This window comes from Thamnophis elegans, chromosome 2 (assembly GCF_009769535.1).
Source record: "Thamnophis elegans isolate rThaEle1 chromosome 2, rThaEle1.pri, whole genome shotgun sequence".
Lineage (NCBI taxonomy): Eukaryota > Metazoa > Chordata > Lepidosauria > Squamata > Colubridae > Thamnophis > Thamnophis elegans.
The window spans coordinates 55,572,041-55,597,303 of record NC_045542.1 but is presented as its reverse complement, the minus strand read 5'-3'; the positions used below and the strand labels follow the sequence as shown (position 1 = coordinate 55,597,303).

The 25,263-nt window shown below is 41.6% G+C and overlaps 1 protein-coding gene across 1 annotated transcript in view; it reads right to left on the bottom strand.

Annotated features, from left to right (window-relative positions):
• Nucleotides 1-25,263, bottom strand: part of SPHK1 (sphingosine kinase 1) — a 39,080-nt gene that overhangs the window by 10,956 nt on the left and 2,861 nt on the right. Inside the window, exons 2-3 of the mRNA XM_032211107.1 lie at nucleotides 2,082-2,231; nucleotides 634-728 (exon numbers count right to left, since the gene is read on the bottom strand). Of these exons, the coding sequence (XP_032066998.1) occupies nucleotides 634-728; nucleotides 2,082-2,231 (245 nt within the window). The remainder of the gene's footprint in view (nucleotides 1-633; nucleotides 729-2,081; nucleotides 2,232-25,263) is intronic.

Here is a 25,263-nt window from a genome sequence, read left to right as displayed (position 1 = left end):
GTAAAAAATAGTTCATTTCCAGTTTAACTTTTGTGCCATTAGTTAGGAAATCAAGTCTAAGTTCAAAACTATGAACAGTGGTAAAATACTACAGAAATAAAATTTCCACCCCAAATTTAACCAATTCATTTGAGGTGTTAACATGTAAAAAATACCTAGCTAAGGGTAGTTGAGCAGTATTTTAAAATGGTTAGCTTAAAAAAAGCCCACTGTGTCCCCATTCTGTTGTTGCTTCTGCTAATCAAGCATTGCAATTTCTCTAAGGACTAAATAATAAAATATTAAGAATCTATATGTCATAAACATCATTGTATCAAAATAACATATTGCACTAAAACTGAGAAGATGGAGCAATAAATAGCCTACAGAGTTAGATATAACATCTTAAAGGATTGGGCTAGATCTCTATTAAAACTTTATGGACACATTTTTAGTTTCTTTCAGTGTCTCTCATTAAATCACTATTCCATGTATTCCTTTCTGATTTTATTAGTGCTGTTATATTTAGGATTGTATCTTATCTTCTGGTTGTTTTGTTTCACCAATAAATTGTTTTTTTTTTTTAAGTGAGGAGAACATGTACTGGAGCCATGACACCATAAAGTCTCTACAACCATCTGCCCTGTTCCTTACCTCATGAAGCAAGCCGTCTCCAGCCATAATGACCACAGCGTCCCATTTGGACATATCCTCCTCCCTTGCCAAATCCCAAGCATGATTATGTTTCTCTGAGGAGAAAGACAAAAAACTTATGTGTCTTGTAAATGATGTTAATTCAGATGGAGTATAGGTTCTAAGTTAGTCCACAAATATGCAACTGTCTTTCTTCTTACGTTCTCTCTCTCTCAACCCCTCCCATTTTGTCCCCTTTCTTTGTCTCTGTCTGTCTGTCTGTCTGTCTGTCTGTCTGTCTGTCTCTCTCTCTCTCTCTCTCTCTCTCTCTTTCCGTTGCTTCAGTTGATTTAATCAGCTCCTTTGTTTATTTGTTTGCTAAAACCATTTGTTTTCAAGCAAATTTTACAGAAAGCCAACTGGGCAGTTAAAGAGAAAAAAAAGAAACCAACAAATCTAATCCAGCATGATTACAAGGACAGAATATGGCAAAACTGTCTTGCGACACCCGCTGAAGCAATCTGGAAAGTTCTGGAGAGGATTCCACATGACAAGATGGCAATCCCTCAGATAACCCGGTCCCAAGCTATTGAGAGTTATTTTAATGAAGCCACTGCTTTAAAGTGAGCCCAGAGACAGACTGGATGCCAAAGAGGTTGACAAAGTTGATGCATGAGGCAGTCAGATAATTGGAGTTTCTAACGTAGTGACTTTGTGCTGATACAATTACAGTTTTCAGACTTGCCCTATTCTCCAAATCCAACATCTTCCATTATTGTGCTCTTTATTTGCCATACGTTTAACTGGGATGATAGTTTTAACTTAGTCATACACATTATGTTTTTTTATAAAATGAATTACACAATTCATTGTAACTATAACTTCCACATAAGGAGAACTGAAGCAGGTTGAATTAACTACTTACTCGCATACATTGAAACTGCAAAGAGTTCTACAATATAGAATAGCGAATAATGTCATTCTACCCAGGCTTGGCCAAAGGCAAAATGAGTGAACAGAACTGGAAATGGAAGTCTAAGCCATATCTATACGTAGTCCTCGACCTAGGACTACAATTGAGCGCAAAATTTCTGCTGTTAAGTGAGATATTTGTTAAGCGAATGTTATCCCATTTTACAACTTTTCTTGCCACAGTTGTTAAGTGAATCACTGCATTTGTTAAGTTAGTAACAAGGTTGTTAAGTTGTTAAGTGAATCTGGCTTCCCCATTGACTTTGCTTGTCAGAAGTTCACAAAAGGTGATCACATGACACTGCAACCGTCATAAATATGAACCAGTTGCCAAACATCCTAATTTTGATCACATGATCACGGGGGATGCTGCAATGGTCGTAAATATGAAAAAAGGTCATAAGTCAGTGCCGTTGCTAAACGGACTGTTGTAAGTCAAGGACTACGTGTACTAAAACAGTTTCCGTATGTTACTCTGAGCCAGCCACAAGACTCACCAGTGACAAACTTATGGAATCCTATGCTGGCTTCTGTCAACATCGGCTGAACTTGAGAGGTGAAGAGATGTAGGGCCTCTCCTGCTCCACTTCGCGGGTTCAGCAGCACCATCACCTGGCACTTCTGAGGAAGTAAGCCATGTATTCCTCCTATGTAGAGAAACAAAAGAAATGGGAGAATCAAAAATTAATGTCAAGAACAAGCGTAACACGGTACAGTGTTGCATTGCGTAGTGTAGTGTGTATGCACACACACACCTAAGATCAAAAGAGTGAAAAGGTTGGGGGTCAGCATGACATACTAGCTCAGCAAGTCCAGAAATTGGAGTCCCACCATTTTGGAAGAGCAACAAGTGAGGGAACACAATTCAAAGTCAAATCAAAGCAATTAAGGTGCCTTTTGTTGCAACTCAGAGAAGTCCATTTTATTACTAAATTCTTATCAACGTAGTATGTAAAGAATCTTTCATGCTAAAAATAATTAGCAAAGTTACTTGACCTGAGCCTTAATTAACTGATTTCCCCCTGTTGTTTATAGCCTTTAGTTGCCTTGATTTTGTTTTCATTTCCATTGTTTGTATTGCTTTCTATGAGCTATTTTTTTTAAAGCAGAATAATGGTGATTTTGCCTTATCTTGTCTTTACGAAGAAACAGTGCTACAGTATTATCAATGTAAGGAAATTCCTTCCCTCTCTCCTTTGAATTGGGCTATTTGCCAGGCTTTCTAAGTTCACACTTTGCCGTAGCTCCGTGGCCAGCAAGGCCACGTTCATCTGTCTTCAATCGTCCTGCTTACTGACAAAAAGGCCCCAGGATTGACTCCTTTGACGGTCCACTGTAAAGATCAAGTCAGCCCTTCACACAGTCAGGAGACAGCTAAGCACAAGGGTGCCACATTCCCTCTTCCCAATAACGCTCTTCTCTCTTTCCTATAGTAGTTCTCACAGAAAAGAATGAGCAAAAGAAATATATGTTTTCTCTAGGTACAGAATTAGTTGCATGTTGGGGTCATGATAATCTAAAATAAAACTTAATCAGCCCCCCCCCCCCACCACCACCACACACACACCCTTTGAATATTTAAGTCAACTCTCAGGAAGATGGAAGTCAGAAATAATATTTAGGCCGTGCAGGGGTGACAAACTGGCCGCCTGTGGGCTGGATGCGTCATGCACAGGCCATGCCCAACCCAGCTCTGTGAATGGGGGAAACATCATGAAACATCATGTGACACGGCAATTTTGGCACCCGTGGTTTAGGGAGTTCAGAATGATTGGGGCCACAAAACAGGCTGCTAGATAAACTCTGAAGTGTTCTCTGCACAGAGGATTTGTGGTTTTGCTCTATTACTGGGATAGTTGCTGTTAGACATCCAGTTAATTTCTAGCATAGAAATGGTGCAGGGAAAGTAAGCAGTAACATATTTCTGGAGTGTGGAGGTTAGAAAACTCTTTTCTTTTTCTCTTGTTTTCTTTTTTTCCACTGGTACCTGCCAATAGGTCTTCTTCAAGTTTTTCAAATCCTTTTTTTTAATGGAACAAGGATGCATGCAGCGTGAAGCTAATGTGACAACTAGCTGAATGTCTACTTTTTTACTCCCTTGTTAATTACCTGGAGGCAGTGGTGAAATTCAAAAAAATTTACTGCCGGTTCTGTGGCCGTGGCTTGGTGGGCGAGGTGTGGCTTGGTGGGTGTGGCTTGGTGGGCATGGCATGGTAAGGATACTGTAAAATCTCCATTCCCACCCCACTCTGGGGCCAGCCAGAAGTGGCATTTGCCGGTTCTCCAAACGACTCAAAATTTCTGCTACCAGTTCTCCAGAACCTGTCAGAACATGCTGAATACTGCCTGGAGGGGAGCATTTCTCAGTACAACAGTGCTACATGGCTTTGCAAGGAGGACCGTACTGAGGAAGTGACAGTTGGGTGGGAAGAGTGAAGTGACCCTGGAATCTGCATCCCAAGTTTCAGGCCAAATTTCTTGCAGGGACAAAAAAAATTGAAATGCATAATTCCAAAATAGACCGTGCATGTTTTCAGACCTGTAGTTCTTCTGCTAGATTATTATTCTTATTTTATTATTATGGGCAATAAATCTGTTGACCAGACCCAGACAATGCACAGTTTGAGTAGAACAACAGACAATATTGCACTTAATTCAAAGCCATCTTCCATTCTTCTAACTCAGCATCCTGAGCCCGATTTATGAGACTAGAGAATTCCGTGGGGGAAAGCAATATTACCATTATCCTCTCCCCCACCCCCGGTCTAGAGCTAAGAAAGAAGCAGCCTTCCCGAGAATTCGTGATCAGATCTCTATTTGATATCTGTAACAATTATTTTTTCAAAAAAATAGGCTGTTATTAGCTCTGGCTCCTGGTTGCAATACAAAATGGGAGGGTTCCTGTATTTGCTAAGGCACAAGCACATATCACACAATCCTCTGAAAGGCATAAATGACTAGGAGTGGAATGCTAAATCTTGCATCTTTGAGCACCACCAATCCCAACAAAAGATCAGTGCCTCTGTGAACAAAAGACATCCTTCCCTTTAGCTGTGCCTGCTCAACCCTGTTCAAAAATCCCTCTCCTTTGTTGATCTCCTTCACTTTACTGATCTCCTGCTTTCCGATCTCATGCGAAGCACAAAGGCACAGATTGGCAATCTATGAGAAACACTGATTTGCTTAGCACTCTGCCCCATTGATAGTGGAAAAGGACCCCTCACTCCACCCGACTTCCTCTGCAGCCTCCTAAGCATCCTTAGTGTGGTACAACAACAAAAAGGTGGCAGGGGTAGTCTGGGGAGGTTGATAAGGGCTAGAAGCATGGTTTCAAAGTCAAAGTAACGATTACTGTATGCAGAAAGATGAAAAAATTGTGACACCACCTACACTACAGAGGAATGGCTGGTGAAGTTTAAAGGTTTTGCTGAAATGGATAAATTAACTTCTTTGATTAGAGAGAAGACATTATCTATATGGACTGCTGATTGGAAGTCTCTTTCTGACTTACGGATTTGCATAAAAATGAAAACAATAAACTTGTGACCTATGGTTCTGATGATTAGATAGGATGGGTTATTAAAAAATGATATGATGTAACCTTAGAGAGAGAGGGCAAAATATACTTGTGCTTGTAACTGCTGTGAAGAATATCAGAAGCCACTTCTTTGTGTTTTCTTTCTTTTCTATGTTTCTTTAATTTTTTCCTTTCTTGCCCTCCATTTTTTTTCTTGCTTTTTTCTTACTTTCTACTAATTTGTATTAGCTTTTATCTTCTTGCTTAAAGGATTTAATTTTAAAAAAATCTATTGCTCTAGCTAGCTAACATCTACCTATTTATTACTCAAGATAATAAAGTTAATGCAATGTACTGAAATGTAAAAGTTAATTCAGAGATCTATTTTTACTGATGTCCTTTGACCTGATACCATACCGTAACACTATATCCTCTATAATACATTAGGATTCCAAGCACCCTCACTATTTAGTCTTCATGCTGAATAATCTTCCAGCAGGAGTTCCTATAAACAAGTAAATCACGTTTTAAATATCATAGAACTAGGCAATGATAACTTTCTTGGACCCCAAAATAGAGTTCACATGCTTATCTCTCCCAAAGTAAGAAAACGAAGGCATTCTAGATCAATGATCACCAACTGGTGATCCGTGGACCACTAGTGGTCCGCAAGAAAATTTTGGTAGTCCACAGAATAATTATTTGCATTTTTTTATATTGCACTAAACCAGGGGTCCTCAAACTATGCCCCCTGGGATGGATTCGTCTAATTAATGCTTGTGTTGCTGCAGAGTCTCCCCCTTCTGGGTCTTTTTGTGTGGGTCAGAGGGGGATTGAAATTCCAACTTGAGCTCTGCTTCAGCCTCCTGGTACGAGCTTTGGCGAAGGCTAGAGGAAAGTGCTGCTGGTGGCAAAGAGCTGGAAGACTTTGTTCTAATGGGACTGCATCATGGCCTGGAATTGGCTGACCATTTCAGCCCGCTGAGCTTCCAGGCGCCGGTACCTGGCCTTGCACTCCCACAGGTCTTTCCTCTGCTTGGAAAGCCTATGCTCGTAGTCCTCAGTGAGATGCTTCTATTGAGCCTCCTTCTTGGTCAGATCCAATTTGAGCTGAGCTGTTTTGCCAACTCTTTCTCATAGTGGCTGCTTAGCTCCAACAACTGCTTCCTGTTGGGGCCCTAAGGAGCCCAGGCAAGCAGGCGAGGAGTAGTTGGGAGGGGAGGGACGAGTAGAGGCTGGCAATGTGCCCCTCAATGTGAGTGACATCGAGTTGGCCACACCACCCAGCCACATGACCACCTAACCACATCCATCCAATTGGTCATTAGGCAGATCATATTAGTGGTCCACAGGATTTAAAATTATGAATTTAGTGGTCCCTCGGGTCCAAAAGATTGGTGACCGCTGTTCTAGAACACTGCTGATGGCAGGGCAGGACAGGATCATTCAGGAAAATGAAACAGAACTTTCTCTGTGCCCACAGAGTGCCAGCTTACCATTCAAAGAAGCTACCCAGAGAGACTAAGTTGCCCCAAACACAGCAGGAATGAAGCTATTTCTTCAGTTACAGGCCTGTAGCTTTGCTTTTAGAAAAGCAGAAAATTGACAACAAATAAGTGAAGGCATACACCCAGATTGATGATAGCTAAGTTGAGAGATTTTGGAAGAGTGTGAAGGGAGCACTTGTCTTTGTTAGAATGTTGTGGAGGGTTCTTTTGTTTTGTTTGGGGCTGGTTTTTTGTTTTGCACTGCAGTCATTTCCCTTGTCTTGGGTGTAATGTGGTCTCATCCATTACAGAAGCCCATTGAAAAAGCTATTTAAAGCCAAAGGGTTATTTTAAGCATGCAAAAAGTATAATGCCAGGAAAACATGGGACCTTTCCATGATCGTTCTCAATCTGGCTTTCGATTTCCTCATGGTGCACAGAGGACACCTCCATACAATGACTCTGAGCCTGTTTCAAGCTGCACCTGGCTTTGGATTCCAGGTTGTTGGTGGCTGGCTTATTCGGAGGGCTGATTGAACATTTTGGCCAGGTAGTGGGGTGACTGGGGTGTTCTGAAAGCTAAGTGAAAATGGATATTTTTCCCCATGCGACACTGACTGAATCAGTGGTGGAATTCATTTTTTTTTACTACCGGTTCTGTACGCATGGTTTGGTGGGTGTGGCTTGGTGGGTGTGGCATAGTGGGCATGGCAGGGGAAGGATACTGCAAAATCCCCATTCCATCCCAATCAGCTGGGACTCGGAAGACAGAGAATAGATGGGGGTGGAGCCAGCTAGAGGTGGTATTTATTGGTTCTCTGAACTACTCAGAATTTCCACTACCGGTTCTCCAGAACTGGTCATAACCTGCTGAATAACCACCTCTGGACTGAATGGTGTTAGTTGGTTGTGTTTTCATCCTACCTTCAGGGCTTAGAATTGCCTTTCTACGGCCTTGGTTATGTTCAGTACTGTATTTCTCTTCCCCTCTTTCCCAGCATAGTCATCTATTGTATAACCATGGTTACAAGCCTTGGAAAAATATGCAGCTCCAAAAGCCCTATAGGCTGTTCTCCTTTCCACCTTTAGAAGCTTTTAAACATAACAAAAGAATGTTAGGAATGTTTTCAAAGCTTTGTTTTGTTTCGCAAAATCCTCCCTCCCCCTTCCCAGAATTTCCGATCAGAGTGGAAAGAGGGGGGTGGGTGAGAAGGACTTTTGTTTGGTGTTTCTTTTTTGGCATGAAATGGAGAAGAGGGGAGTTTTGCTGCCCTTGGAGGCAAAGAATTTCACGCACATACAGACACACAAACACAGAGACCATAATGGGCAGCTAGAGAGAATATTGATTGGTCCAGAGTGACCCCTATCTTCTGAGGTTGGCAAGACTGAAGGCAATTGTATGAGCAACTTCAAATATGTTTGGAGAGATTGGGGAATGGAATTGGTGGAGATGACCAGAGATGGCACTGGTTGGTCCAATCAAAGAAATTCTCTCCTACTTAAGGCCTTCCACCTCTTTGCTGATCCATGGCATTTGCTATTGCTGTGACAGTCACAATTTATATAGACTTCTGTAAAGCCTTTGATTCAGTGGTACATGACAAACTACTTCTAAAAGTAAAATCTTATGATATCACCGGTTCCCTGCATAAGTGCTGCTTTCCTATCAAACAGGCAACAAGTAGTCAAAATAGGAAACACCCTATCAAACCCTGCACCTATTAACAGTGGTGTCCCCCAATGTAGTGTTTTAGGACCCGCACTCTTTATACTTTACACAAATGACCTTTGCAATCATATTATAAGCAACTGCGTTCTCTTCACTGGTGATGTAAAGCTATTCAATACCACCGACAATGCTGCTTCCCTACAAAAAGACCTTGACTATGTGTCAGAATCGTCAAACAATAGGCAAGGCCAAATCTCAACCAACAAATCCTCTGTCTTACACATTGGCATAGACGACCCCCACTCTGTCAAGGACCTTGGAGTACTCATCCAAGAGCCGAGGTGGTGCAGTGGTTAGGGTGCAGTACTCCAGGCCACTTCAGCGGACTGTTATCTGCAGTTCAGCGGTTCTAATCTCACCGGCTCAAGGTTGACTCAGCCTTCCATCCTTCCGAGGTGGGTGAAATGAGGACCCAGACTGTGGGGGCGATATGCTGACTCTATAAACCGCTTAGAGAGGGCTGAAAGCCCTATGAAGCGGTATATAAGTCTAACTGCTATTGCTATCTCAAATGATCTAAGTGCCAGAGCCCACTGTAACAGCATTGCCAAAAAGGCATTAAGAGTTGTTAACCTCATCTTGTGAAGCTTTTTCTCCAGTAATATTGAATTACAAACTAGGGCATACAAAACTTTTGCTAGACCAATTCTTGAATACAGCTCATCTGTCTGGAACCGCACTGCATATCAGACATTAATATAATCAAATGAATCCAGAGGTATTTCACGAGAAGAGTCCTCCACTCCTCTGCTCGCAACAGAATACCTTATACCACCAGATTTGAAATTTTGGGCTTAGACAACTTAGAACCTCGCCATCTTTGATCCGACCTAAGTGTAGTGTATAAAATTATCTGCTACAATGACCTACCTGTAAATGAATACTTCAGCTTCAACTACAACAACACATGAGCTCACAATAGATACAAACTTATGGTAAACCGCTCCAAACTCGATTGCAGAAAATACGACTTCAGCAACACATTTGTCAATGCCTGAAATGCACTACCTGACTGTGGTTTCTTCCCCAAACTCCCAAAATTTTAAACTTAGACTGTCTACTGTCGACCTCACCCCATTCCTAAGAGGTCTTTAAGGGGCATGCATAAATGCACCAGCGTGCCTACCATCCCTGTCCTAATATTCTCTTGGATTCATATTCATTTCATGTATTCATAATCATGTTTATACTTATATTTGTTATCTAGTTCATGCTTGATGAAACAAACATCCAACCAATAAATAAATAAATAAGTGTTTATGATTTATCTGTTGCAATCCCTGCAGGATCTAGTAATGTATTTATTTGCATTTCAATAGATTTCTTTAAGCTCTTGGATGACTGCTAGTGCTGAAAGTGCAGTGGCTTTGTTCCAGTTATTCAGAGTGATTCCAGAAGGTAGCAATTAAAGAGGCCTGTTCTATCTTCTTAGCAAGCCATTCTAAAAGAGTCAATTTTATCACTTGCATGTGTTTAAAATTGACATCATGAAGCAATTGGGGGAAAGTTCGATCAGAGTCTCATTCTGGCAAAGCATTTCAGAAGGACACCAGTGAAAGACACTGAATATAGCAATAGCAATAGCAGTTAGACTTATATACCGCTTCACAGGGCTTTCAGCCCTCTCTAAGAGGTTTACAGAGTCAGCATATTGCCTCCAACAACAATCTGGGTCCTCATTTTACCCACCTTGGAAGGATGGAAGGCTGAGTCAACCCTGAGCCGGTGAGATTTGAACAGCCGAACTGCAGAACTGCAGTCAGCTGAAGTAGCCTGCAGTGCTGCATTTAACCACTGTGCCACCTCGGCTCAATTTAATGGTTGAATGCCATTAAGGGATCCCAAAAGATGGAGTCACAATGCAACACACGTACAACACATGCACATGACATTCATCAAGCATCTCAAGCAGCATCAAAATCCACATATCCAGAATACCATGTTTGGCAAACAAGCCCCAGTGGATCACTGGAGCTTCTACTTAAATGCCCACACCATACTAAGTCAGGGGGATTTTAAAACTATGGTTCATGTATAAACCACTACTGATGTGATTAAACACATCTCTCTTAGCCATCAACTATATATGGATTATAAACTTTAATGGCTGGGTTCAAACAGCAGTGGGAGATAAGCAGTGGGAAGTAGTGTGACACTGCATAGTAATAGCATGGAAACAATTTCTCTCATTCAAAATGTATATGGTGAGGTCTCCTAGGATATTTGTATCATGCTCAATATCCCCTAAACCAGCTCAAAGAGGAAGTCAGACTGGGCCACCGGTTGTCAGAATCCGTGTCTACTCCAGAAAGATTAGCACCCGAAAGTATCTCCTCAAAAGGCAGGAGTGACAAGTATAATAAAAATCCCTTGGAGAAGGAATAAGAAATCACAATGAATCACAGCAACCACAATGACATTCTTGCTCATATCACCCATAGGGTAAAGCAAAGGAACCCTTTATATCAGGGGTGTCAAACTCAAGACCTGCAGGCTGGATCTGGCCCATGGGGTGCTTAGATCTAGCCCGCAGGGTTGCCTTTCAAACAGCGAAGGACTGGCCGGTGGTGCCTCTGCTAGCAAAAACGGAGCTTGGGAGGGCTCCGTTTTCACTGGCAGAGGGCTGCAGGAGGCCGTTGTGGCCCTCCACTGCCTAGGACTCTGGACAACCTGCGTTGCCATCCGGGGGTCCTCTGCATGGCCTAAGAGGGACGCCGAGGCTCCACTGAACGGCAAGGGTTTGGCGCCCTCCCTGGTCTCGCCTTCCTCTGCTGAAGACAATGGACCTTCCCAGCCCCACCCGAGCCACCACAGATGTCCCCAACACGAGTGACAGAAAGATGACTGCACCCACCATGGACACACCTGCCTCAGCCCCCCTGAGGTCAAACACAAAACCCTGATGCGACCCTCAATGAAATCGAGTTTGACACCCCTGCTTTATATACTCTGGAATCTCATTCCCCAAAATTCCTGCCAGCCTAAAATCCCACACATCTTAAGGGTGCTGAATCAGAGAACATTTTTGCTTAACTTAATTGTATTATTAATGGTGGGGGATGCTTCTAATTATTAAGTTATTGAAGTGCATCAAACCCTGGCCATTGCTATTTTGTGTTCTTCCACTGCTTCTGCACAGAAAAAAAGATTGTTTTTGATCTGGCTTTGCCCACCTCACATTTAAAATTGACTATAAGATGACTATAAAATTGACTATAAAATGACTATAAGAACAAAATTGAGCTGGCTTCTACTGCTCAGATGCTAAACCTATTTACTTTGGAGTGAATGCCATTCTGTTTTAGAAAAAGATAATGTAATTGAAAATATGATAGGATGGAAGGAGCATTTGTAACTCTCCACCTGCCTAGCTACTTACTTTGAGCTCTCCACTTTAAATAAGAAGAAAGAAAGGAGCTTTCATCAAATAGATGTGTTGGCACGCCATGAAGATTTGTGTCAGATTGCCATCTTCAACATTCATGTTAGCCCATCGGCTGTTGATGGGCCTTGCTTGCCAGTGCAACTGATGTGCAACTTTGAATGGCCGTTTGGAGCCCCTCTCCCCAGTATGTGGGGTCCTGGATGTTAGCCCAGAGGCCAACTCCTTGCTGTAACCCTGAATTTAGATCAGGTGTGTGCAGTTGAAGGAAATTTATTCCTTTGCTTTCGTCCCAGAATTTAACAAGGCTATTAAACTTGACCAAACCTATTGGATAAGCGCTCTGTCACAAGGCTTCAGAATGAGAGTGACAAACACTCTCTTCAATGATTTGTCATTCCCAGAATGTGGGTTGACATGTCAGGGAGAGCCTCTTAGCCCAGCAGAGGCGGAGCATAATTTCCCTGCCCCCACATACTCTCATACCATTCCTACTCCCCGGTTACTCCCAACAAGCATCAATGTGGCCAAAGTCAAATCAGCTTACCCTCCTTGCCCTGTTTCCTACACCATAATGAAGCAAAGTGGAGGGGGGGAGAGAATTCTGCACAAACTGTGGCTGGGAAGTTTGCATAACCAAAGCACATGGCCCAGGACTTATTCTCCCCTGACAAATCAAAGCTGGTTCTACCTCCTTTTCATCTCTTCCTTTAAAATGCAACATGCTTTTTTCACCAGGAAGATCATCCTGGTCAGCAGGCTGAATCTTGCACTTATTGCCATATTTGTACTCTTTTCGTCAATGAATTACAACTAGGACCCCAACATAGAAAGCCTTTCTTAGTACAGTATTTAGATTCTTAGCTGAAAAATGCAACAGGGGCAATTTTAAGAACCCATCAGTAGATACCAAACCCAACAGGGAATGGTCTCCAACTTGATCGACCCCCTATATGAGAATTGAAATGGCGGACAGGGGTCTGAGATCCAGGTCCCAAATATCCGGGGGAGGCGTGTGTGTGTTCAATGCCCACCTGCAAGCAGCAAATGATGGGCCCAGCATCAGAATTAGGACTGAAATTGGTAGTCCACACTTACAGAGGTTACAAAGTTTACTGCCATACTGTGTGGCACATGTATGTAATGGTTTCATTAGGGAACATTTCACGGGGGAAGTGGGATTTCCCAGGTGTGTATGTGGTTAGGAATATTCATTCTCTTCTTGATCTATAAGAGTCACTGTGGTGCAGTGGTTAGAGTGCAGTACTGCAGGCTACTTCTGCTGGCTTCTTGCAATTTGGCAATTCAAATCTCACTAAGCTGAAGGTTGTCTCAGCCTTCTATCCTTCTGAGGTGGGTAAAATGAGGATTGTTGGGGGCAATTGGCTGACTCTGTGAAGCCACTTAGAGAAGGCTGTAAAAGCACTGTGAAGCAGTATATAAGTCTAAGTGCTATTGCTATTTTCCTCTGAAGAAAAGATGCTCTAAGGACGTGTGTTTAGTTAGACAGAAGAAGCCAGCTCCACCCTATTCTTGTAGTCATGATGTACATGAGTTCAAATGGGGAAACAACTCAGATGATCTCACCTTTGAACAGGGTTTTATTTTGCTTCAATTTTTTTTTGCACCCGTGTAACAGGACTCCGTAAGAAATAATAAAGCATGGAAGTGTCCTGGGAAGTGCCCTAGACAAGCTAGCTTTATTCAGCTTGTCAGCTTAAGGAGGGGGCTCCAGCAAATCATTAAGTGGAGAGTCTAAAATTATCTCTGTGCACAAGGGCTGCCTCATATGATTTACAACATGCCTTATGTACACTTTCCTTTTAACAACAATAGTAATGCTCAAGAGAGAAGACCAGACAGAAGGCCGCCTTTCTGACTCACCCATGCTCCAGATGTTGGAAAAGGCAGCTCTTCTTTTAGTCTTCACTTCCTCTACACCCTTCAAAGGGTTCTTTCCAGACGTTTGGCCCATGTCCTATTAGATCTCTCTAAACCAAAAGCAAATTTAGCTGACTGTTGCAAAGTGGAGAAAATGCAACCCTACTAGAATTATTTGCTTAGTCAATTTAGGAGAGGAGCATGCTGAGGTCACAATGAGAACCAGTTATGACCAACAAGAGGTGAACCTGCATTGCTTCCCTTCCAGAGGCATTTTGTACCCCTAGGAAGAAAGACTGAGGTGCTTCTTCTCTTCAAAACAACATGCATGTGCTTAAAAAAAAACTAATTGAAATTAAAGTGCTTAGTTTTAAATGCTTTTCCAAAATTATGTGTCCCACACCAAAGTGAAGCTGCTCCTCTGACCCGATGTTGACTCACCGACAGCCCCAATATTGCAGAATATACAGCCTCATGATACATAACTAAGCTCCATTTCATGCTGAATAAACTAAATTATTAATGTATGTTAAATGGAAAACTTTCTTTAGATTTTTACTCCAAAAGCATTTTATTAAAATAAATTTGATAAAAATAAAAAAAACTGATTTAAATAAAAAAATCTGACTTAAATAAAAAAAATCTGACTTAAATTAAAAAATTGATTTAAATAAAAAAATCCGATTTAAATTTAAAAAATCTAATTTAAATAAAAAATCCAATTTAAATTAAAAAATCTGATTTAAATAAAAAAATCAATTTTTTAATTTTTTTAAAAAAAAACATCTATTTTTATCCACTCTGTCTCTTGCTCAAAGAACTGCTGACATCTCTGCCTTCTTTGCGTATCTCCTGTCCATTTGCATTCTGCAATATTGCCAATCTAACTTAGCCTCCTGGGGCATCATAAAATCCACAGTTGTGTTACACACACGTTGGTCATTATAAGCTTTTTCTGAGTTGATGAGCATCTTCAGAATTCTGACATCTGGGGAGGGGGCGTTTTAAAAAACTGGCTGTTGTCAGAAGGCTTCCTAATCACAAAATGGTTCTCATGAGGAAAGCCAGTGTCAGACGTTGGAGGAGGACCAGGACTGACACCATAAATTTAGAGCTGAATTCTATTGATGCAGGCTACAATAACAGAACCTTGAAAGCCTGACAGCGTTTCTCCTTCCCTCCCTCTTGCACCAAAGAGAATCAAGGCGGAGTTGTGTTAATTTTCTTTCTCAAATTTTCCTGGACTAAGTTAATGTTTTGCTATCTCCACAGCCCTTTTTCAAGGTCATCTCTGTACTTCTCTACAACCAGTAGAGTAGATTCCCCTTTACCACTAGACATGGCTAGCTGAGGAATTCTGGGAATTGAAGTCCAGAAGTCTTAAAGTTGTCAAGTTGGAGACCCCTGCACTGGGCAAATTTTCTGGAAATGTAGTCCAAAACATCTAGAGATCCCTAAGCTGGGGGTTGCTGTCTTAGTTTAAGGTGGACTGTGAGTTCTCCTTATCATTAACCTTTGCCAGTTGGTGGGCAACCTTTCAACCTCAAATGGCTATGGAGATTCTCAGTCATCCAGGTCATGATTGTCCCAGAGGTGCTTTTAAAAAAGTAACAGGACTTTCTTTGTTTTTTCTTGAAGATGTTTCACTTCTCATCCAAGAAGTTTCTTCAGTTCTGAGCCCCAAGAATTTGGTGTTTGAGTGGAATTACAGAGAGCATACTTCCAAAGTGGATGAGAGTAAGAATCCGAGGGAAAGGCAAAAAACGGGCAGTGCCAGGTCAAGGTTTTCATCAACAATCTAGGATGTAACTCCTCCATATCCTGTATATTATTATTCTAAAACCACCAGGAAACCACTGCATTCCAGTGGAAAGCCACAATGCTAAATTTTGACAGCACAATGACATCATGGTAGATTGCCAGCTGTTCAAGAGAGAATTTTAGGAATCGCCCAGGATTGTGGGTGGACTTATACAAGATAAATAAACCCCGTTCAGGTATCTGGATTTTGTCAGCTGGAAGTTTGCAGTCATCATGCTAAACAGAGTCTAGTTTGTCATATGAGTTGACAAGAGGTTTGATCTAGATCCAAATATGAAAGGTCCCATCTGAGACCTGATTCAGTGGGCAAAGTACTTACTCTCAATTGAAAATAATTTGCAGAAAGGATGATAACAACCTGTGTTTGGCAAGCACTTCCTACAAGAAGCAGGTTAGTCTTTTCTATCTTGCTCGTCAGGTTTCAGTTCATGATTCAGAACTTGGTAATTCTGCCCTTTGAAATGCGTTACTGTTAATATTTCTATAAGCTGCTAAAATTCTTGTGTCTGATTGTTTGTAACCTTCAAATTGGAAGAATTGGAAGATAGAGGGCAACAGTCATTGAACCATCATTAACTCTGATGGGGCTAATTTACAGAATACCTGGTGCCATGAATCCCGTGGGAATGTAATTTGGGGAAGTTGTAGCCATTTCAATCCCACAGTGCCTTTCAACTACACTGCCTAGAAACCTGAAGGTTGCATGGAGCCAGTAATGGTTTTCTCTTACCTTTGCTACTGGTTCGGAACTAGGAGCGTGCATGCATGCAACGCTTCTGTGCATGCACAGAGCATCCGTGATGATGTCTTGGCGGGTGGGCAGAGTCTCCCGTCACACCGTTACTGGTTCACCCGAATCGGGCAAACCGACAGAATACCATCTCTGCAGGCCTACATTCTTTCCCACTTCCCTCTTGCCATTTATTTATTTTAATTTATTTATAAATTACTTTATAAGTAACTCAAGTCAATGAACATATATAATACTTCTCCCTCCTCTTATTTTCCCTCCAGCAACAATACTGTGGTAAGTTTGGGCTGACAGAGAATGACTGGCCCAAAATCACCAGCTAGCTTTGGGCCTAAGGAAGATTAGAACTCGCAGTCTCTTTGTTTCTAGGCCAGCACCTTAACCACTACACCAAACTGGCTCTCTTCCGAATTGTACCACTGTACCCAATTGGGTGGCAGTAAATCCTGACAGGCGAGTGGCAATTGGCGATTTAGAACCAAAAATTGGAAACCTCTTAATGGCAGTGTCTGATGAGGGAAAAGTGAGGGAGTGACTCAAATGTTTTCTGGCAAGGTATGTTTGGCTCAGTGGTGGGTTCCTAACCAGTTTACTACCAATTCGCTGACAGAGGGCATTTTGTGTGCACGGAAAAATTTCGCGTGCACACTGCTCGCTTCACTTGTTCATGTGTAGTTTACTGAAACATGCTGGTGATGGGAGAAGAGACCGGGGAAACGGTTCGGGGGCATGGCAGGACTGGGTCACTGCCAGTTCTAGCGACATAGGCCGCCAAACCACTATCGGTTCGGCCGAACCGGTAGGAACCCACCACTGGTTTCGCTGGAGAGGGAGCATATGTAGGCAGCCCTCTTCCTCCCTGAGAGAGGGGCACTTGGGGACATCCCAAGATTGAAGCCAGGGTGCAGTTTTCCTCAAAATTCATGGTGATCTTTGTTTTCCCTCCCTCTAACCAAGTGGCAGCAGTTCCACAGGCCAACCGAGGAAGAGCAGATTTCTGGCACTCCTTGCCAACTTCCTATAAGCAAGATCAATGGGAAAGTTGGCAGGAAGTCAGAAGCCTTTTTTTGCTTGCTGCTGCCCATTCTGTTTCTCTTTTTTAGGTAAGCAAATATCTCTGAAAGGATGACCCAATGGTTAGCTAGTCCTATTTAAAAAGGATATCAAATATTAGAGTCCTGCCCATTGAGACCTACCATAATTGTATAGAAGGACTGACTGACCATAGGTTAACTATGCCAAATTTCCAAGCAGATTAAACTCCCATCAACCCAAGCTAACATAGTAGAACTCCACCTCGAAAGAAACAGAAATCCACTAAGGAGGTTACTGGGACTATCTTAGCTAAGGACAACCAACTTCTGATTACTCAAATACACTAGCAGGGCAGTGGTGGGTTTCAAAATTTTTAGAACCTCTTATGTAGGTGTGGCCTGCTTTGTGGGAGTGGCTTGCTGCCCATGTGACTGGGTAGGAGTGGCTTGCCAGCCACATGACTGGGTGGGCATGGCCAACTTGTAAAATGTGTTGAAACTCATTTAACAACGCTCTTGCTTAGCAACCAAAATGTTGGCTCAGAAACTCTGGCATTTGAAGCACACAAGTCTTAAAGCTGTCAAGTTACAAGACCCTTGCACCCCTAACCCTTTAGAAAAAAATCCCAGGGGTGTTTAAACTTGACAGCTTTAAGACTTGTGGACTTCAACTCCCAGAATTCCTCCTCTTGCTCTTCATCTTGATGATGTGTGGACGGGCAGAGGGAGGGAGCTGGAACTGGTTCTAAACGGCACGGTAGATTTGTGGAACCTCTTCTATAGAAGAGGTTAGAACTGGCAGGAACCCACCTCTGTAGCAGAGCCACAACAAATAACACAAGCAGATACAGCACAAATCCTGTGTTCTTAGCTACCTCTGTGCCTCACCTCACTTCCTATTTGGTGTTATGGTACTTCCCATCAATTTGCACTTTATAGTTAACTTCTGATACCTGGGATTTACAGGCCAAAACTGTAACCAAGATAGCCTCATCTTGTTCTTCACTGCAAAGTCCAGCACAATTTGCTCTTCATCTTTTGGAAATATATTAATAATTTCTTCATATTATTCAGTTATTTATTTGTTAAATTTATATTTCTTTAGTTTAAGAACAATATCAAGTAGCCCAGGGGTCTTCCAACATCTGGGCCGTTGCCTGTTGGGAACCAGGCTGTGTCAATGGTGGACAAGCGCACAAAACTCTCCCCACCACTGCCAACAGCGGTCTCCGGACTCAGAAAGATTGGAGACCACTAATGTAGCTCATTCCTTTTGCATAAGTGCCTTATATACACAAGCAGTTGTCAACGTACGACTGTAATTGAGACCACAATTCCGGTCGTAAGTCTTGACAGTTGTAAAGCGGGTCAGCAAATGACTGCATCTGAATTTATAACCTTTTGTGGCATTCTTGTCTTTGTCTGTGTACTTCAAACTTTCTCTAAGGCTATGTTCTTCAGATATGTTGAATTTCAACCCACCCACCCACCCAGTCATCCCACCCACTGTTCTAATGCTTATTTCTGAAATGGGGGGGGGGTCTAGAGAATAAACTTTGCTTATTTTTGCCAGATGATTTTGCAATAGCCAAATCCCGTAGCTGTGATTCAGCACTACGTGATTCAAAGAAAAACCCCAAAGAAATTTTTTCATGTCTCTGAAAGCAGAGACCTGCTGATTTGCAAGAAGTCAAAACTGCTGAGTCACTTTTCCACTTTGCACCCCTCCCAATTACCAAGATATAGTTGTAAGAGGGGCCCCCAAGAAAGGAAAACAGAGATCCTGCTGTTATTTGTAACAATATAGAGATGGCTGATATTTAAATAGGGCCTTAGCTGCATTTGCACTTTCTTTCATAAACAGAAGAAAAATGATGCAACTTTGAAGGAAAAGCAACTCTGTGTGTTTGAGAAAATCTAACTGCATAACATGCTCATTCCTTTAACAGTGTGATCTTGTCAGGAAATACTTACTGAACCACTAATCAGCCATATGGTTCCTACAGACCATTTCCAAGATGTGTTAATAACAGAACTCAAATTTCACTAGGTCTTGATTTGTATGGCAATGATTCACTGAATAAGCCATTATTGTCTGGGTTCACACAAATAACTAAATCGTAACCAGAGGTGGGTTGCTACCAGTTTGCACCAGTTAGGGAGAACCGGTAGTGGTATTTTGGCTTGGGTCACAGAACTGGCAGTGACCCAGGACGGCCACACCCCCAAACCGGTTCCCTGGTTTTTAGTATTTTTTTCATGTTCTGCACGTAGGCAGAACAATTTATAGTCATGCGCGCACCCACGCACAGCACACGTCTGGCACGCAAAGCACACGCGAAGTGAACGAGCAACAATGGCGGCAGCAATCCACCCCTGATCGTAACCAACTCACCATATTGGTTACCAGGCCATGCTCTCTGTGGCAAGCCTCTTCCGCTGAGGATCGGTATCAGAGAAAAGAGCATTCTTGCTCTTTTTCTCCTATTAGGCACTGAAAGCCGTCCACCCAACTCTAAGAGCATTAAAGATTCTGGGCAGGTTCTTTTGGAATCTCTTTTTCATGGAGCAAGCCAATTTACGCAAGCCACACAGTATCTGCCTCACATAATCCATGGTATTCACAATGCACCTCCAGCCAGAAACCAACCTGGCTTGCAAGCTTTCCATCTCGTTCCCTATGCTACAGGGGAGGTGTGACAAGGAATCAGCTTCTCCACCCAGAAAACAAAGGTCAGGAAACATATGGGTAAGTGTGTCCTCCCGCAGCAGAGCACACGCGAGATCACAGCCTCCTTCCTGGCATTTGCTGAAGTCGCTCGTTTCTGATGTACCAGCAAGAGATTACTGATAATGACGTAAACTTGTCCTCCCAGGTTGCTCACTCATTTGCTTCTATACATGAATGCTTATGCAACCCAAATGATTCTGCATCTATCCACAAATTCTGATTCATTCTGGGATTTAAAGTGAATACCTGAATTTGTCTACATAAAAGGCTGATGGGTTTGTTTGTGTGGGAGGAAATGACTTTGCCTAAACTGGTAGTTATTTTGATTGTGGAGCGAAGCATCGTTTTTGCTACTGGAAATTGTTTAAATAGCCTCTTCAGGTCTGAGATGGTCATATTTAGAAAATTGTTCTATTCACTTTGTTTTTTTAACGGGAAGTATAATTCACTTTTCATTCTGTGTTTTTTTTTAAGTGCATGCTCCCAATAACACTCTGACACTTTCCTTATCTCTCCAAACACACTAAAGGTGCAAATGTCTGATATATACAGTGTGTGCAAGTGATAGATGTCACATTGAATGATGTATGCAAAGCATACCAAGAAGGTAACACTATGAGAAAGGTGTTACTTCAGATATCAGTGGTTTTTTTATGTAAATGAAATTCTGGAATGTTTCCTTATTACATTATCCTTGTTTATATATAGTCAAATAATCACTTTCAACAGACCCAAATCCCACAAAAGAACTGCCTAGATCTGTTTCTGATTGTTTGTAGAATGTCTAGGACGTAATTTGAATATACTGATCTTCATAAGAAATGTCACACTCCATATTGCATTCATATTGGTTTCGTCTGTCTAGTCTAGGCTCCATTCTAAAGTCGGTGCTCAGATATAATTTATCTTAGGGCCCAATTCACATGTGCTGGCAATATCCTGGCTCTCCATCTTTGTGGCTAGCTATCACATTAGTCACAGGGTTGCTTATATGGGTGAATTGGTTTTATTGTTAATGTCCAGTGCACTTCAAATGCTAGGGGTTTTTTAGATTAATGTTGGTGTAATGTATGATTAATGGTGTTGGTGTAATAGATAAAGACCCAAATTCCAAGACAGTTACAAAAGAACATTTGGAGAGAAACTGAAATTAAATTGGCTACTGTCCAAAGTACTTCTGCTTTAGATTTATCTTTCAATGGCCCAAAAGAGGAAGGCATAAACTAATTATATCACTACCTAATCATACCAATCCTATCATATTAACCCTGTTTTTACTCTTTACTCCCTATCTTCCTTTCCTGAGTTTTTCTATTGGGTTGATTAGCATTCAGCCTAGAAAAAAGTTTTAGACAACCTGAAGGCAGGCTCCTAAAATTGTAATCTTTCAGTAATTAAAGTCACATCTGACGTATTGGTGTTGTTCATATCTTCCCATTAGAATCATACAGCTCTGCTTTCATTCTTTCACATACATTATATAATACCATAAAAATGAACAAATAACTTGTTGAGCAATTCTCTTCTCAGTTAAATATACTACATCAGAAAGTAAGACAGTGCACACTAGGATCCTGTCCCAAATATTAGCAGAGGAGGAATGGCACAGCTTAGTATTAAAAGTAAAAAGTAGAAAGTAATTTACATGTTTGCAAGGGAATAGAATAGAGTGCTTCAAAATAATCTAATTCTTCAGAAAGATCCTATTTGTAGGAAGTTTTCCAATGTCCTCTTCTTTGATTTAAGCCTTTCAGTTTTGTGCCTATGGAGGTGAGCGGTCATCATTCTAGCTTTTGACCCCAACGTATCAGTTTTATTTCCAAACAAGCATAAATGATAGAGGTTATTGGCCTTACTTTTTCCTCTGCAACTCATTTCTCCCTGAGAACTACTCAGACTTTCTGCAGATTTGATCAAGTCCAGAAAATTTGTAGAAACAAAACAAACAAAAAATGCTAACCACTAATGGAAGGAGAATAGCACACCAGATATAGTATGACCTCTACTAAGGATATCCTCAGGGAGAAGATCAAACATCAAGATCAAGTCCACAAACATGTGATCAAAGCCCAGTCCCCTACATGCATCAGGACATGATTGCCATCTTGACTTTTATGACTGCCTTATAGCCCCCCGTCTCTCCTCTCTAGGTCACAAGGATATCAAAAGGCTTTCGGGGGCAAGCCACTGTGAGGGCATACATTGTGACAGGCTAAAGGCTGTCTAACCACAATGACCAATGAAGCAGTAGCCTCTTCTAAGCAGTTCACACACTGCTTTCATACAGCAGAATTCTGAGCAGAGAGTCAGCAATTCTCCCTCCCTGTTTCACCCCCCCCCCCCGTTTCCCTTCTGAAAACGCTCCAACCCTCCCAACGACCTCTTGCAGAGGGGAAAGCAGAAGGATTCCTTCTTCCTGGAAAACAATTAAAATGAAGCAAGATTGATTTAACCAACAGTACTGTTCATTCTTCAATTAGCAAACTCAAAGCGAGTTCTTTTTTCTTCATCTGTTTCATGGCTAAAAAAATGCTGAGTCACCATACTGATGATGTAGACAGCGACCGCAAGGTTTTGAAATCTTCCTGGTTCTGGACTGTGTTTATATTACACAGCAACTCCATGATTGACTGACATGCCTGCATGCCTGGAAGCTGCGGAGGAAGGAGTCTGAGTAAGGCATTCATCACAAGTCCATATGTTAGCCTTGACCGAAGGAGCCACCCCTAAGCATCTATCAGACTCCAAGTTCATGTGCTTCCACAGGCAAAACCAAGCAGATCACCAGCTTGAACAGAAAATGGTCTCCTGTGTTTCTACTTCATGAGAAGGAAACCTTGCAACATAGCAAACAGAAAGATAATTGCAGACAATATAGCCATTTTGGCGAACCTATGGTATGCGTGCCCAAAGTGGCACGCAAAGCCATGTCACCTGGCACACGTGGCTTTGCCTGTTTGTCTTCCAGGGTTTCTGGCATGTATGCACTTGCGATCATCAGATTTTCTCCCCACGCGCAACAGTGCCGAAAACCGATGTGCGCATGTGCATCGGCCAGCTGATTGTCAGGTGCGCCAGAGCTTGAAAGTTCAGCTTTTCTGGAGCTCGATCCCTTTGAGTGTGCGGCAGTGCAAAAATCTAGCCTGCACATGCGCGCCAGCCAGCTGATCATCGGGTGCACATGTGCGCTAGAACCTGGAAGTTTGGCTTTTCCAGAGCGTGGCCATGACGAGCATGTGTACACGTATGCAACGTTTCTGTGCAACTGTTTCGGCTCTCAGTGCCGAAAAGGTTCGCCATCACTGCAATAAAGGAAGGCAAATGGTCCTGCTGTTAAGGGTTGACCATGCTTCAAAAATGATTGAGGCAAAGATGCTCCATACATCCTGTGAGTTCAGCTTCTCTCTCCTATTTTCAATATAGCCTGATCTTTTCAGGTTACCCGCTCTCCTGAACAAGTATCTGCTGAAAAGCTAACCTCAGAAGGCTGAACTTGTCACTCAGTCACACAGTTCTCCAAGTATTTGAAAACTGCACCATTCTTAAAAAGTAACACAAACTTAAAAGCTGCCCAGGTGTGTCATGAAGAGCTATAATGGAATGGGATTCAGTGGCAATGAAGAAGCACATCATTACAGTGATTGTGAAACTCACCTAGTGGAGCTCTTCATTTTAACTTTCCGCTGCCTAATTTGGCCATTGTTGTATGTGTGTAGCACAATTCCCCAAGGAGATGTTTTGAAAAGAGCTCGCAAAAGAACTCGCAGAATAGCTGAAATAAAGAACTATTGTTGTAACCTTCAGAGTAATAAATGTCTTGGAAAAGAATTTGATCTTTCACTGCTTTCTGGGGTGATTCAAACCACATACGAGGTTCCTTGTTATTATCCAAATAACTAGACAATGATTCACATAACAGCAACATATTCTGGGTTAACGGAAGAATGAAACTGTAATAACAGCTGTAAAAAACTTGGAAGAGGATTTTGCTTCCCACTGTGTGTTCATCCATTTCTCTTATCCCATTGTTACTCCTGGTGAAACAGATTCTTGGAGTAAGATCAAATCAGTAGAATCTATTTAATCCTTACCAAAGATACATTTCCTAAATCTAAATAAATGGATATACAGCTCTGAATGCTTTTATTTACCAACCTTTTCTTTTAAGGGGACTGCACACCATGATATCCATTGTATGGAAATGATTTATCAACCACAAAAGAAACTGTAGTTACAGCTTGGTCTGCAAAGTTACTGTAATATACCTATTGAATAGAAGCCTATATAATCTTTTTAAAGGCACCTGGAACTGTACAAGCTTCTCAAGAAGATAAGTTCGTATTTGAAGGTCACTGCAACCTACTGTCCAGGCAGAAATTAAGGTTACCTTTTTTCAAACACACATCTCTTCCAGTCTACAATTTCTAGGACTACCAAATCTGAACTGCAAAACTCCAAATGACCATTGGATGGCTGTAAAAAGTTTGTTCCTGAATCTCTCTGCTGGCATCTAGTGAAAATTCAGATTTTTACAGGTCAAACATGCCAGCCCTAACAATTACAACACAAGTTTTTCTAAGCAAATTTTGCACACAACCTTTTATTGGCACACCAGACCCAGCACTCCATTAAAGGTAAGTGATTCGATGTTACTTAAAAATAATTGCAATTACATTAAAATAATTGGAGTTGTGGGTGCTTACTCCTAAAGTATAGGATTAACATCAAGTTAAAATTAGCCTGATGAAATGTTTGGATAGCCCACATAAGGCCTTCAGGTGTGGCTTTAAATTTTAATTTTTCACCTTAAGCTACTTCAAAGGTAGGGAAGCTGTGGCTATTTAGATGCTTCTAAATTATAGAATCCAAGATCCCCAAGAATGGGGTTCAGTAGCCTTAATTTAATAATGCTGAACATGGTAGGATCTATACCCCTTTTGTACAAATACCTTATTTAAGAGAAGTACTTAAATATCTGCAAAGGTCCTTTATACCTCATATTCATTCATTTTCCTCCAGGCCTGGCAAATCTTATACTGAATTGATAAAGCCTTGATGAACACAATAGACTGGGGTTAGTTCTCCTAATCAAGCTTCATACTCTGTTTCATGACCAGTTCTTTTAATAAACTACAGTATGCCACAGGTCTCCTGGTTATTATTTGCCTTCCTATTTGCTTAGAGGGTTCTATGTTAGAAGAACAACTCAGCTTATAAAAATCCAGTAAAGACAAAGGAACAAATGCCACTCAAACAGGAAGCAATAAAAAAGTCAAGGGCAATTTGAAAAATCACAATGCATCTACTTACTATTAAAAACATGTTGCTAAGAGTGATGGACTT